Raw genomic sequence first — 12,953 nt, 5'->3', positions numbered from 1 at the left:
GTGGAGAGCCAGAGTGTTAAGTCAGACATGGATAATGAATGAAGTTGATTGCCATGTCGTCTGGTCTGGTCTGGTCTGGTCTGGTCTTCTTGAGATGTGACTGCTCTGACTATGTCCAAAGGCGATTTCACGGGAAGCTGTGGAAACCTTCTACAAGGACCAACATTATCTACTAGACTATGTACATATCTTAGAAATTCAGGGACATCGATTATAGATAAGTAATTTAATTCTGAGGAGTCATGCACTGGAAGATTTCAGACCTACAGTTCAACATCGCTAGTAATACATTAAACAAGATCAGATATGTAATTCAGAGTCTGCAGCACTACAATCTCCCTTGTCAAGATCTCCACTGCCAGGATCATTATCAGATTCAGGAGCCATTCTGATATTCCATTTCTCTGATCAATGTCAGAGGTCTCACATCCGCAGTTCCCTGGTCAAGCATCCTTAGCCCATCCAGCGACCAGATCGCGGCATAAGCCGATGTACAGATTCCGATCATGGATGTTGACGGAGTCATCTTTCCATGGAGACACCATCCGGACTGTGGCCATGATATTGCAAGTCCGCACAAGATACATGGATGCTCTCAAGCACAAGTGACGACGACCTTTGCTCGGAAGTTGTCAAGTGTTGCAATTGTTTCATTTGGTCACCTGTGAGACCAAGGTCATGAACATCATTCCAAGCCAATCGCAATGAGGATTTCCCGAGCATGCCTAGTGCAATTGGATGCCAGCCGCGCTGTATAGCGACTGGAAATAGAATCCAATCGATAGGAGTATGGCAATCGACCAGTTTCTTCCGATGTTTCCTCGCTTGGTCTTGTCTTTGCGAATATTGCGATTATACATATCCAGGAATTATTCGCGAATTGCCAGGAAGCGATCGCTCTTCGACTGAGTGTCATGGAATTGGCTTTCAAGCAAAGCATGGCCGGCCTCAAGCTCTTCCAGTCTCTCAGAAATTAGAGACCGTTGTCATTCCCGTAGACAGATGTGCTGCCTTCAGCGTACTCTGCCGTCGACATATCTTTTAGTCGTGGCTGACGCAGCGAATTCGCGACTCTCAACAAAGATGATAGAGCTTGGTCCTCCGTCGTAGTAATATAGGGCTACGGAACTCCCAGAATGTACTGTACATGCGACGTCTGGTATACCACCCAGGTCGGAGTCGGTACTTGCTTTGGCATCTCCGAATCTGTCTCTGTGGCAGACATTCTGTCGGAAGCGGCCCTGCACCGGTGTCTCATCTTTCCACGGCTTCTTGACTTCACCAACAACGAGAGCAACTCCCGAGTACATTATATGATGACTCTCAGGGTCTCGCTGAGAGATGAAGAACGGCTTGATTTCTGTAACTAGGCCTAACGGCCGATCTAATGACTCAGTGTGCGGTCACGTGAGCCGAGGCAACCGGAGCCTCTGGCTCCAACATGTTATTATCGGAATTGAAGTCTTAAGGGACCAGGTGTTATTGCCTGACGATCCGTGTTGACTCAGTTCTATAATTCATTCTCGACAGGTCTAAAATCCCATCAGGCGCAGCATGCCTTCCTCCAACTTGTTCCAGTCAGGAATTTCCGTTTTGTAGAACCCATGCATCACCTTTCCCGCATCTTCACCTTCTCTGTCATCCCCCAGGTCCAGAATTCGCTTCGGGCCAACCGCAAAGGCACGGCCTGAGTGAATGTCAGCACATCTATCAGCAGAACCGGCAACGCAAGGGTATATACTTACCGTTAATGGTCGAGTCATCCGCGAATCGCATTGCAGCAGTATATACGTCTTCCACATCTCCCGTCGGAGCGCCTACCGCCTTGAACATCTTCATCCAATCCACCACAAGCGGCGTGTCCATAATCCACGGGGCAATGAGATTCACGCGGAAGCCGCGATCGGCAAAGATGGGGCGGATGCTGCGGAAGAGACCCCGCACGCCGAACTTGGAGGCCGAGTAGCTGCTCATGAGAGGGATGTCGAAGTACGCAGCCAGCGAGGCGATTAGGATCAGGGACTTGGGTTCCGGAGATGGAGTAGAGGTGGGCAGGGCGAAGTACCGCTCCGCCAGCTTGGCGGTGTAGTATGAGCCGATGGCATTGACCTGGAGCGCCACCATGTTGGGTTCCGGGGGGTCGACCTCCAGGGACACGGTGGGCTCGTCGGGCTCGAGGAAAGGAATGCCAAAGACGCCGGCGGCAGCGACGACGATGTCGACCGCCGAACGTGATGGCGAGAAGGCGATTGCAGCTTTGAACGCGGCAACCTGGGAAGTCCAGGACGTCACGTCGGTTGCGATGAATTGGACGCTTCAAACCGCGTCAGAGCAGATTCTGCATAACGGGAGTGAAGAATATGTGTGTCTTACTGTAGACCTTTCGCCTGTAGTTCCTCACTGTATGATTTCCCGAGCTTCTCATTGATGTCTGCGATTGTAACATATGCGCTGTGTACGATCACATCAGCTGGGCCCAATGCACATACGGCTCCTCCAGAGTATTGCTATCTTCTCACCCTTTCTCAGCGTATCGGACAGCGATGCCCGCACCAAGGCCGGAGGCACCGCCCGTGATCAGAACACTCTTGCCTTTCAGGGAGGCGCCTGAGACCGGCGAGGCACAGTCCTCAGGGCTCAGCTGGCCGGAAAGAGGTATAGCAGATGCGCGACCCATAGCTGCAAAGTCTGCAACGGATGACTATTCCAAGATAAGAGAGTTTACCAAGTTGGAGGATGTTGATGATTTCCGAGTACGGGAGTAACTCAGCCACGTAGGAAGAGTATTGCAGGGATTTGGGAGAGTTAATATAACTTCTACGCGAGCAAACTCGGGATTTGGCGCGATGAGACAGGCAGTACTTGATCCACTTCCCGATTTCAAGTCGTGCCACGTTCCTGATAAAGACTGCATATCAAAGTTAGTGTGCGGCATTGTTCCTTAGCTGCCAAAACCACAACAATACAGATGTCCCGTTCTTGCCTTCGTCCATGTAGGCACTGATGCGATGCAGAGCATGCGGGGGGTGAGTCCTTATTGGTAATAACCGGAAGAGAGACACTCTAATTTACAACAGCACTATCTCACTAACGGATATGTTCGTTGGGATGCTTTAGCAGAAAACCGTTGTTCCGTTGAACCTTGCCTCATTGTTAGCTTACGAATGATCTGAAATTCGGCAGCTTGGCGGTACTAGTGCAGCTCGATTCCGGCAGGAGATGCAGCACATCTCAGGATAGTAGCAGATTAATGGAGGACTGTCACGGCCCGAAACCCATGTCCCGTAGTTAACCACCAGGCTTGACGAGCCATACCGTTCATACTCGTGTGCAGCCGGTGTAGTGCATAACCGGCTGGCTGCTCTTACAGTATGTGATCGTTTGAAGGCTTCACCGCCAGAGCGGGACCATTGTCTTCGATGAGATTTGGCAGAGGAAGGGGGCCTAATAGATCCATCAGATCAATTGTCAGGCAAATACAGTACATGTATCTTTTCTTGTGGGTGATGAGTATCCTCTGGCTGAAATGGCTTCCTTCGTATCCTTTTCAAAAAAAAAAAACCCCCCGGGTGCGGAAAACATGGCACCCCAAACTCAATACGGAGTATTGGGTCCCAAAATTGGGCTTCAACGTTGGGTGTATGACAGTCAACACTTGGATTGGCTTACGTATGTATACTCCGTACAGATTACTATGATTTTGTAAAGGTCCACTGACTGTGGAGAAAGATATCAACTAAAATGTCTAGACAGTCTTAGGGTTTCGGCAGTTTTCCGCTAGAATACCATGATTTGTTGTGGGCCCAGCTTCTTCGGGAGGCCATGAGACTAGGTACAGAATTGGCTGCAGAAGTTGCCTCTTATTAAGGAAGACACATGTACAATTAGCTGGGCTCAGCCCGCCCTCTAGGGCGTAGAGGGGCGCTTGTGCCATAGTCTCAGATTGCATGCACTAAACTGCAGAATAATAATAATATTAATACTATAGCCCTAAGGTATCAGCTTCCGTACTGTAACATGGCAGTGACTCTAGAATTTACGAACCGGTCGATACAGCCCTCCCTACCTAGCGCACGTCAGAAGATCTCTATGGTGCTCCGTTCCTGAGATGGTTAGGGTCATGCCTGCACTGACCCCTTAATGATTTGGTAGCTTGTTGTAAAAAATGAACTTCTCTCTCTCTCTCTCTCTTCTCTTTTTTGTTTTCTGTATATACCTCATTCTCTATTTCTCGCCGGATATCGAATGATTCATCGCGATGCTCAAAGACCTTGCGCTACCATTGGTAGTAGTCAGCTACCTTCTGCTCGGGTTATCATGTATCACGTTGATACTGCGAAGTTATGTTCGGATCTCGAGAAAAACGTTTGCCGTGGATGACTATTTGATGCTCTTTGGGCTTGTAAGTGGATCTGGCCTGCCTAGTATACAAAGCCGCTTACTTAGAAGGTCTCTTATTTTTTTTAACAGGTATTATTTATCATTACGGTAATAATGTCGACCTTGGGAGCTGTCAACGGGGTTGGCGTCCATCACTATGGCGCAACTGCAGCCGAGATGGAAAAGGGAATCTTTGTATGTAACGGACACCCATCATAGACCGGCCATCCATCTGTTTTAGACTGCACCAACGAAACTAACGAGTCGTAGTATTTCACCATGTGGCAGCTTTTCTACGTTACCAGTACGGCTCCAGTCAAAGCCAGTATCTGCCTCTCCCTGATACGGATCACGCCTGTGGTATTGCATCAAAGAATCCTGTGGAGCCTCATTACTGCATCCGTCATTAGCACCTTGATCGCATGTATTGTTGTGTTTACCACATGCTACCCAATGGCTGCCCTCTGGGATAAGACGATCCCGGGCGCAAAGTGCAGCTCTCTTGAGAAGATTATTGCCCTAAGCTATGTCGTCTCAGCAATCAACATTGTGACTGACTGGGTTTGCGCTCTCATGCCCATCTTCATCCTCTGGAATGTACAGATGAGACGGAAACTCAAAATCTCAGTCTGTCTTATTTTAGGAATGGGCGTGTTGTAAGTCTACTTCATTGGGGGGGTTTTTCTGAGACCGGACTAACTCCATCTACTCTATATGTAGTGCGAGTACTGCAACCCTGGTTCGCTTAAAGACCATCCCATCTTACAGAAATACAAATGACTATCTTTGTGAGTTATCGCCATAGCCATTTCCAGTAAGGCTGCTAACCTGATGGTTTTCTCGTCAGATGGCATTGCGGAGATTGCTATCTGGTCAGCCGTAGAGGTCGGCCTAGCAATCATTGCAGGTTCTGTGGCAACACTCAAACCATTGTTCAATCGAATCTTCGGCAGCACGACCAGTCCTCAGGGCACTAGCGATCAGGCGACAGGTCCCTATAGTCGCTCCTTTCGACTCCATGGAATGTCCAAGGATCCAACGGTGACGACGGTACACGGGAGGGCCAACAAAAGCGCCGATGAGCTTAGCGATGAGGACACGGCGAGTCAGGAAAGGATCCTGAGGCAAGGGCCGTTGGAAGGGAATGCTACTGGTATTGTAGTCAGTCGTGAAGTTACCGTTCAGCAACATTGTTTTCCCGACAACCAATTCGGGGCGCATGAAAGGAGGGTGGAAGAGCTGGTCTGAATATCTCCCCTGTCGCACTTTGCCAATTCCCCAACCCCGCTGGGAACAAATCTGAGTCCTGTGCTGATCTCCCAGGTTCCAAGGCTGTTATTTCCACAACCGGAAATCAGTGAGCCCAGCACGACTCTGACATTGTCTATAAGATTCTGCCAGAGGCTGACAATGTCACATATGGGAAAAAAAAATAGTAAAGAGAATCTTCCCTTTTCATTTGTATCTAGTCCTTGGAGTTTATCAGAGATCTAATTGGGTTAGCTGGTGATATAAACTAATGTTTGTCACATCACAAGAGCAGCCTGGTAAGATAACATAGAGTATGTACCAAGCAGTTGCCAAGACAGGACTGCTGACTGACATATAGACTGAGACAGTTATGAAAGAGTTGGGTTTAGCACAGTCATGCAACAAGGATTATGTGATTTGCTTTGATATAATCAAGTTTTTCAGGTCCTTACCGAGCCCCTTGGGCTATGAAAGACCCGGCTCTACCTGCATTTTATTGACCAAAAACACCGCTCGACTACAAAAAGGCGCCATGACATCTAGTTGCAGTCAATACAGGCATTTTTGCTGGCTGACACATTTCTAACTACATTCAGTTTCATCACTTCTTTGGCCATTCTTGACCTTTTCCTCGCCCCATTCCGCCTATCTGCGCAGAGCATTTGGGCATGGCTTTTTTAAAATAAAACTATGTTATATATAGCCAGATAAAACAAGAATAACCTATTCTCTATTAAGTTTTCCATAGCTACTAATAGATGTTACAAATCTAACAAGGAACCCTTATTAATTTTTCTAGTCTTATACTCTCAAAGGGCCTCCAGAAAAATATATAATCTAGGGATATAGCATACTCTCTATAACTAGGGACCAGCATTGACCCTAGGGACCCCTTTTCTAGCAGAACTGATATAGCTCCTGTTGCCGTATAGCCCATATCAACTGCCCAGAGGAAGCCTGGGAAGCCTTTCTTTGCTAGGGCCCTGTTAATGGCCAGAATGACCTCTTCACGTTCTGCCTTGGGGGCTGCCAGCCCCCCATCTCTCTGAAATAGAAGCCTGTGGGCTTCCTTATTCTTTTCTTTGGTTGGCGCTAGGCTTTCTGGTCATTGGGGCTCCTTAGGGCCATTAGGATTACTTGATTTTGCAGCCTTCTTCTTCTGTTTGGCTAGTACCACCTGCCACTCCTGGCCCCCAGGCCTGGTGGCCATTAGGGCTGCCACATCAGCATATGAGGTTCCTTTCTTTGCTGGTTGTTTTGGGGCTTCTAGGGGTCCTTGTATCGGGGTTTTTGGTGCTTGATCTTTGATCTGGTTGTTGCTTCTGGCTCTGCTTGCGGCTCTGCTTGCTGGTCCGTACGCCTGGTCTGGATGAGCTGGCAGGTCTGATATAGGGGCTTGCTGGTTGGTTGCCATGAGCTCTGTGCGAAGCTTGCTAACTTCTAATTCTAGAGAAGAAATCCTCTGTAGGTAGCTCTCTTCCCGGACCTGTTGTTCTCCTTTCCAGTTATTTATAACCTCCATAAGCTGTGCCTATATCATCTCTAGGTCCCCCTAGTGTGCCTGATGTTGGTTCTGGGCCTGCTGCTCAAAGGCTCATTCCATATTGCCTGCTAGGGCCTGGAATTGTTTGCTGATATCGGCAAGAGGGGTTCGAAGTGCTTCTTTGCCCCCTAGGGGTCTCTGGGTGGTTCATTGTTGCTATTTAGTTATGCCATGGCCTTTGCTGACCTAGCGTCGATCAGGGTCTGTAACTACATTTTAGAAACGGTCATTTTCTTCCTTTTGATGGAGAACATGAAGTCATAACTAACCCAACATACTGGGGAAAGGAGTCCGTTTTTTCCGGGGCTATGTTGCAATTGCAATCGAGCCCCGACCTCGTAGCTATAAAAGGGCCTTCCCTTGCTGGTCTTCATCGATCACCTCGAAATCTCCAAAAAACATATTCTATACTATACTATACAAGCTACCCACCTCATCACCATGAAGCCCACTACTTGCATCCTCCTCGCTGCGAGCGCCACCTTCGCCAGCGCGCAGTACTCGAGCATCGTCTTCTTCGAGCCCAAGGGCAAGTGTCCACGGCAGATCGAGTCCGAAGCGCAGGCCGACTTCGACTACTCATCTACCTCGAACCTGTGTTTCGCGACGGGCTATTCCTCCAAGGACTACGGCGTCGCCCTGAGCGGCGCCATGGTCGGCAACGACGGGAGAGCGCCGACGAAGCTGGGCGGTTGCCCGACCTCGTCGTGCAATGAGAACTTCCAGACCGTCAGCATCAAGCAAACGGGCAACGGGATCCTTGTCGATTGTGCGCAGTTTACCGATGCGCCGTATCTGTATATCGGGAAATAAGGGGAGCACGCGTGCCTAAGCCAGTTGGGGTAAGGGGAATCGTTCGTCTGTCGAAGCAGTGTAGTTGGCTGACTTTTGTCACTGCTGTGAATCTAGCAGCATCTCTCGCTGTCTCATTCATTTCTGGATCAAACAAAATCCAATCAATATAGATGAGATGACCTGTAAAATTGTTGCCAAGCCCTATTGCTTAAGTTTAGTCTTAGGCTGAAAAATGCTCTCTAAAATGGAAAAATTATTATTATTATTATTATATTATTCTTCTAATAGGTAGTCCTTGTCATCTTATCCACTCTCACGGTGGGCTTCCTAACTGTATCCCTTGCCATGATTTTTCTTCCATAATTCCTGCCATACCCCTTACCTAATATTTATCTATGTTTTTATAGTAGACGTGATTTGCACTGACTTAGCTGCTGTACAAACAGATCATATGGTACGGCCAAGTCAATCGTCCCAACTAACCATATTGCTCGCTCTCTTTGCTGCTCTCTTCCCCGCTCTCTTCCGGCAGATCAATCACTTCCAGCCTCCCCCGGCCTACATCCGTCATATTGAGGCTGATGAATTGCCTAGGACATTCCTCGTACTGAGCCTTTGCAGTTTTTGCCCCGGCCAGCCGGGGCTGCACATTCATGATTGCACTGTACACGATCCCGTTGGACGAGACCTCATGCCATTCACTGTCATCTTTGTGGATATCGGAAGCCTTGTTTACGTTTGGGTCGGCCGGCAACGAAAAGGAAATCAATCGCGGGTGCGGCGCAATACATGTGAAGTTGAGAAAAGCATTGCGTCGGCATAGATCACTGAACCCCAGATCAACCGGTTGATTCAATGGGGCCATGGACATCGCCGCTAGGGCTCTGCGCGCCCCGTTGTAGGTCACCGCGTAGCCGTTCAGACACACGGCATCGTTTGCTTCGTACACCAGGCGAGTCGTGTTTGCGCGCTCCTTCCACGGCGTCATGTCTGGTTCTCCGAACTCCGATTTCCGCCCGGCCGGCCGAACGTGGGATCGTCTAAGATCACGTAGAAACGACGGCGATCGCGAGGAGTGGCACCGCAGTGGCCCAGCCACAGCATATCCCAGTTGTCGCCGTACGGAGAGGATGGGTGGTCATGGCTGCCGCTGTTCTGAAGCAGTCGAGCTCCGCGCGCGAATTCAACGAGTTGGGACTTCAGCGTAACGTCCCAATCGGAATCATCTTCCAGGATTAGCGCGGTGGAGATGCGATCCGCTACGATTCTGTCATCGGATATCAGCTACATCTGAGGCTGCCGTCAGTAGACTTGGTGACTTGCTTACTTTTGCATCGCATTCATGTGAGCACGCCAACATCCCAGCTCGCCTGGAAGATGTACATTTCGATCCCAGGTCTGAGACGAATTAGAAATGAGAACTGGCGATAGATCCCTCAGGCTCACTTACTGCCGGATAGGAACTATTCCAATATGTCTTCTCCATCGACCGCGTCAATCCAGTCGATTACGAAATCAGTCAATGACGAGGCTAATATCATGGCATCACGCTTGTCGGTGCGTTGAGGGAAGCCAATCGCAAACACTTTCTGGAACTGCGGCTGTCAGTCCGTTACAGCAGGATGACAATTGTATACTGCATTGACTCACACCCAGGGTTGCGTTCGAGATGTCTGCCAGACTCTTGTCGTCAACAGTTGACGACGATTCTGCTGTGCTTGAACTGTACCTGATCCTGATCCTGGTCCTATAAGAGACACCACGCCATAGCATGAGCACAATAGCCCAAAAGAGCAGCGTGGACACCACCAGAAGGGGACGCATCCGCGATGACCATGCCCACGCCTGAGGACCAGTCAGCATGCATTCCCATGACGGAAAACCGACATACCATAATTGCTAGGGATGGACTTAATTGACTGTAACCCGAGCTAAAGGTAGGAAATGTTGCATCTGCGTACAATAATCTGGCTATCACCGCAATATATGAAGAAGTGTACCTAGGGCCTCTAGGCGCACTACCGCGTGGGGGCCGGCGCTATCAATTCTAGCCACGGCCATGTCGATCGCTCGAAATGTAGTCGCTAACCGATTTTAATTTCTGGTAGGATTCTGGTTGCTCGGTACAGTTCCTAGCAAAGGTGCTCTGTATCGTATGCTTAAATCCTTTGACTAGTCAAGGGCAAGAAAAGGTCGAAGGATCCGAAGTTCTGCATTGCACAAGTAAGTGGAAAATGACAGCTTCCTAATTGGGAATAGTTGACAGCTGACCCTATGCGAATGGGCCCACCAAAAATTTTTATTTAATTTCGGACAGATTGAGAAAAATGTTTCATAAAGAAATAGGTGCGGAGTACTCGATGGTATAAGATCTTGAGTTTAATGAGGTGGAAAAGGAAGATACGTTGGATCGACTGATTCGGTGATTATAGATACGCCTCGTAGAGCTTTTCGCTGAGAATCCGAGATAGCCTGCCGTGGCACTGTGAAGATTCTGATTGGCTTTACGGTTTATCACTATGACGATAATTTGGCTGGGGAATGGCGATGTTGCGAATATCGCCTAATCGGGTATCGTTATAGCAGGGGTTAACGGGACATACAAAGTTCAGGGTGGCAAAATTGGCAGTCAGATATCTCTGCGTTTTATCGTTAGAAAATTTCTCAAATTGAATTTTCTATATAGAAATTCTTTTAAATAAATTCTATTGATTATAAGTCGCTCACAGTTCAGATAGAAGCCGTCCTTAAAAATAATGAATGGCTAGCATTTTCTCGTGGTGAAGGCCAACAATGGTAGGTCAACTGAGTACAGATGGGCCCAGGTCAAGGGCATTAAACATATGGCAATCCTCCCTGAAAATCTCTTTCAGCATGGTGTTGAAGACAGTTCCATCATAATAGCCATTATGGAGCCACCAAGCAAGCCATTTGCAGATCTATCCGAATATTAGACCCAGAAGCCACAAGACAGCTGACTTGCATCATTTATGGAAGATGCACTATGCCAGCTGGTCGAAGACTTAAGAGCACGTTAATACATCCTACTATAGGATAAAGAGGCCAAGAACAATCAGACCTCCTTATGCCTATTATTAGCCTTCTCCTTTACTGCTGAGGAAATATACTGACCAGAGCTCATTCTGATGGCAAGATCTATGAGATCCTGCAGTCGATATTTGCAGCCTAGCTGCTCCTATACTAGAATAAGAAACTTAAGGGGGATCATACCATGAACCCTACCACCATCAATGGCAAGGGCTGTCAGATTCATTATTAGTGGCAGGATATCTATTACACAGGGCACTTGACATAGACAGAGACAGCACTAGGAAATCATAAAATAATACTCTATATCTACAGCCAGTACCCTGAAGCACTACATACAGATGCTATAGGGAGGGTGGCTATATGCTGTGGGGTGCTGTGCAGCCTGGACAAGACAATATAGGCATATTTAATTGGATTTCAAGATACAGAAGTGCCCACTCTATAATATTAGTAGTTCTTGCTAGTGCTCTACAGATGTCTTCCCAGCAGCTTGAAGAGGGGCAAATTGATCATATACTTGTTCTTTAACTAGGGTAGCTAATGCCTCTGGTGCTGACAAATGCATCTGCCCTATATAGATGCATAGCCCCTAGAGGATAGCTAGACAATATAAGGTTTGGAAGACCACTCTAGGCTCTATTGCTATATAAGCCAAGTTAGTAAGCTATTATAGAGGGTAGAGGTAGGGGCAGATACTCATAGGGCATTCCCAATCAATAGTAATCCATTAGCAATGCTGAAGCAATAGAAGGGGCAAGGTCTTTATAGGAAAGCCCTGCTTTAGTGCCAATTTCTTAATAGTGTGCCAGGTAGTTACTAAGTCCAGAGCAATACTATGGTCTTTTCTTATTGCTTATATAAAGTCAAACAGCCATTTAACTATCTTTATAACATGCTGGATAGCTAATTAGAAGAAGCCTGCTATATGAGTTGCAGTAAATAAAGCCCTACAATAATAGTAAATCTGCTGCATGTCATCTAATTAAGCCATGATCAGTATTCTTAGCTACTGATAGCATGCCTCTTAGGAAAGACCAGCTCCTGCCAAGTCAACTATATGAATTGCAGAGAAGGATTCTAGTATACAGGCTAAGTCAATCTGGTTGTTACGCGCTGGGTCCAACCGTAGTCGCAGATACTCAGATTGGTGGTCAGGGAAGGATCAAGTGAACCGAACAGGTTCTTCACTGTGGTCGAACAGACCGTAGACCGAACAGGTCGATGCCGAGCAGGCGACGATAACAATATCGATAACAACAGGGTCACTGGCTAACTGCCAAAGATAAACAAGAACAAGTGCGACTAGGTCAGAGGCAACGCCTACTAAAGCTATCCCGAGGTATACCAATAGTAGTAAGATGTCTTACTGACCCTCCAAGTAAGTATCTCAGTAAACGAGTTGTATTGAGCGCGATCGAAGGAAAGACTAGATACATAAAAGTGTTCGTCCTTTTACAATTCTCCCCCGTTAGTTCCTGCGTCCTTTTCGTCCTTGGTCTCATCTTTCTGCGTCCTTGACGTCTTACTGCGTCCTTGGTCCCTTATCTTATCAGTAACTGCGTCCCAATCACGTGACCTGGTTTCCTTTAGTCCTGTCTGCCTTGCGGGGTCATGTTTCATCATGCGCTGCTGTGTTGGACAGCCTCCTATTTTGTTGGTCCGTTGATTGATTGATTGATTGATTAATTCCTAGGCTATTTCAGGTCGGACTGACCTATGCAGCCACCTTGATCGCTACCTAAGTCTGCTGTTCCCTTCCATTATCGGACCGTCTCATCACCTATTCTGCGCTTCCACCTAGATTAAGTCTGCCGGTCTTCTTGACGAAAGAAATGACTGCCTTGACCAATGGCATGTTCGGCTTCCATTGTTCTCTATCCACCAGTCTTCCTGTGACGTCTCTGAAATCACTCCATCTTTGTTGGTCCGTAAC

General features: G+C 47.8%; 4 protein-coding genes across 4 annotated transcripts; 1 reads left to right on the top strand and 3 right to left on the bottom strand.

Annotated features, from left to right (window-relative positions):
- Window positions 1–1,532: 1,532 nt before the first annotated feature.
- On the bottom strand, window positions 1,533–2,677 carry VTN77DRAFT_5761 (uncharacterized protein; the record flags this gene model as incomplete). The annotated part of the gene is made up of 4 exons (XM_069421964.1): window positions 1,533–1,687; window positions 1,746–2,314; window positions 2,374–2,451; window positions 2,520–2,677. 4 exons carry the CDS (start codon window positions 2,675–2,677, stop codon window positions 1,533–1,535), a joined length of 960 nt encoding a protein of 319 aa, XP_069276820.1.
- Window positions 2,678–2,701: 24 nt separating this feature from the next.
- Window positions 2,702–3,019, bottom strand: VTN77DRAFT_5760 (uncharacterized protein; the record flags this gene model as incomplete). Its single annotated transcript, XM_069421963.1, has 2 exons — window positions 2,702–2,908; window positions 2,984–3,019. The coding sequence occupies 2 exons, from the start codon at window positions 3,017–3,019 to the stop codon at window positions 2,702–2,704; spliced, it is 243 nt and encodes an 80-aa protein (XP_069276819.1).
- Window positions 3,020–4,258: 1,239 nt separating this feature from the next.
- VTN77DRAFT_5759 (uncharacterized protein) lies at window positions 4,259–5,628 on the top strand (the record flags this gene model as incomplete). The annotated part of the gene is made up of 5 exons (XM_069421961.1): window positions 4,259–4,402; window positions 4,471–4,575; window positions 4,651–5,036; window positions 5,101–5,168; window positions 5,228–5,628. 5 exons carry the CDS (start codon window positions 4,259–4,261, stop codon window positions 5,626–5,628), a joined length of 1,104 nt encoding a protein of 367 aa, XP_069276818.1.
- A 2,819-nt stretch (window positions 5,629–8,447) lies between these two features.
- On the bottom strand, window positions 8,448–10,030 carry VTN77DRAFT_5758 (uncharacterized protein; the record flags this gene model as incomplete). Its single annotated transcript, XM_069421960.1, has 8 exons — window positions 8,448–9,009; window positions 9,069–9,253; window positions 9,328–9,367; window positions 9,420–9,432; window positions 9,519–9,564; window positions 9,620–9,642; window positions 9,749–9,814; window positions 9,970–10,030. The coding sequence occupies 8 exons, from the start codon at window positions 10,028–10,030 to the stop codon at window positions 8,448–8,450; spliced, it is 996 nt and encodes a 331-aa protein (XP_069276817.1).
- Between the last annotated feature and the right edge of the window lie 2,923 nt (window positions 10,031–12,953).

This window comes from Rasamsonia byssochlamydoides (assembly GCF_041956645.1).
Source record: "Rasamsonia byssochlamydoides strain NRRL 3658 unplaced genomic scaffold VTN77scaffold_41, whole genome shotgun sequence".
Classification (NCBI taxonomy): domain Eukaryota; kingdom Fungi; phylum Ascomycota; class Eurotiomycetes; order Eurotiales; family Trichocomaceae; genus Rasamsonia; species Rasamsonia byssochlamydoides.
Note: the sequence above shows the minus strand (reverse complement) of the source record. Positions and strands in the feature narration are given on the sequence as shown.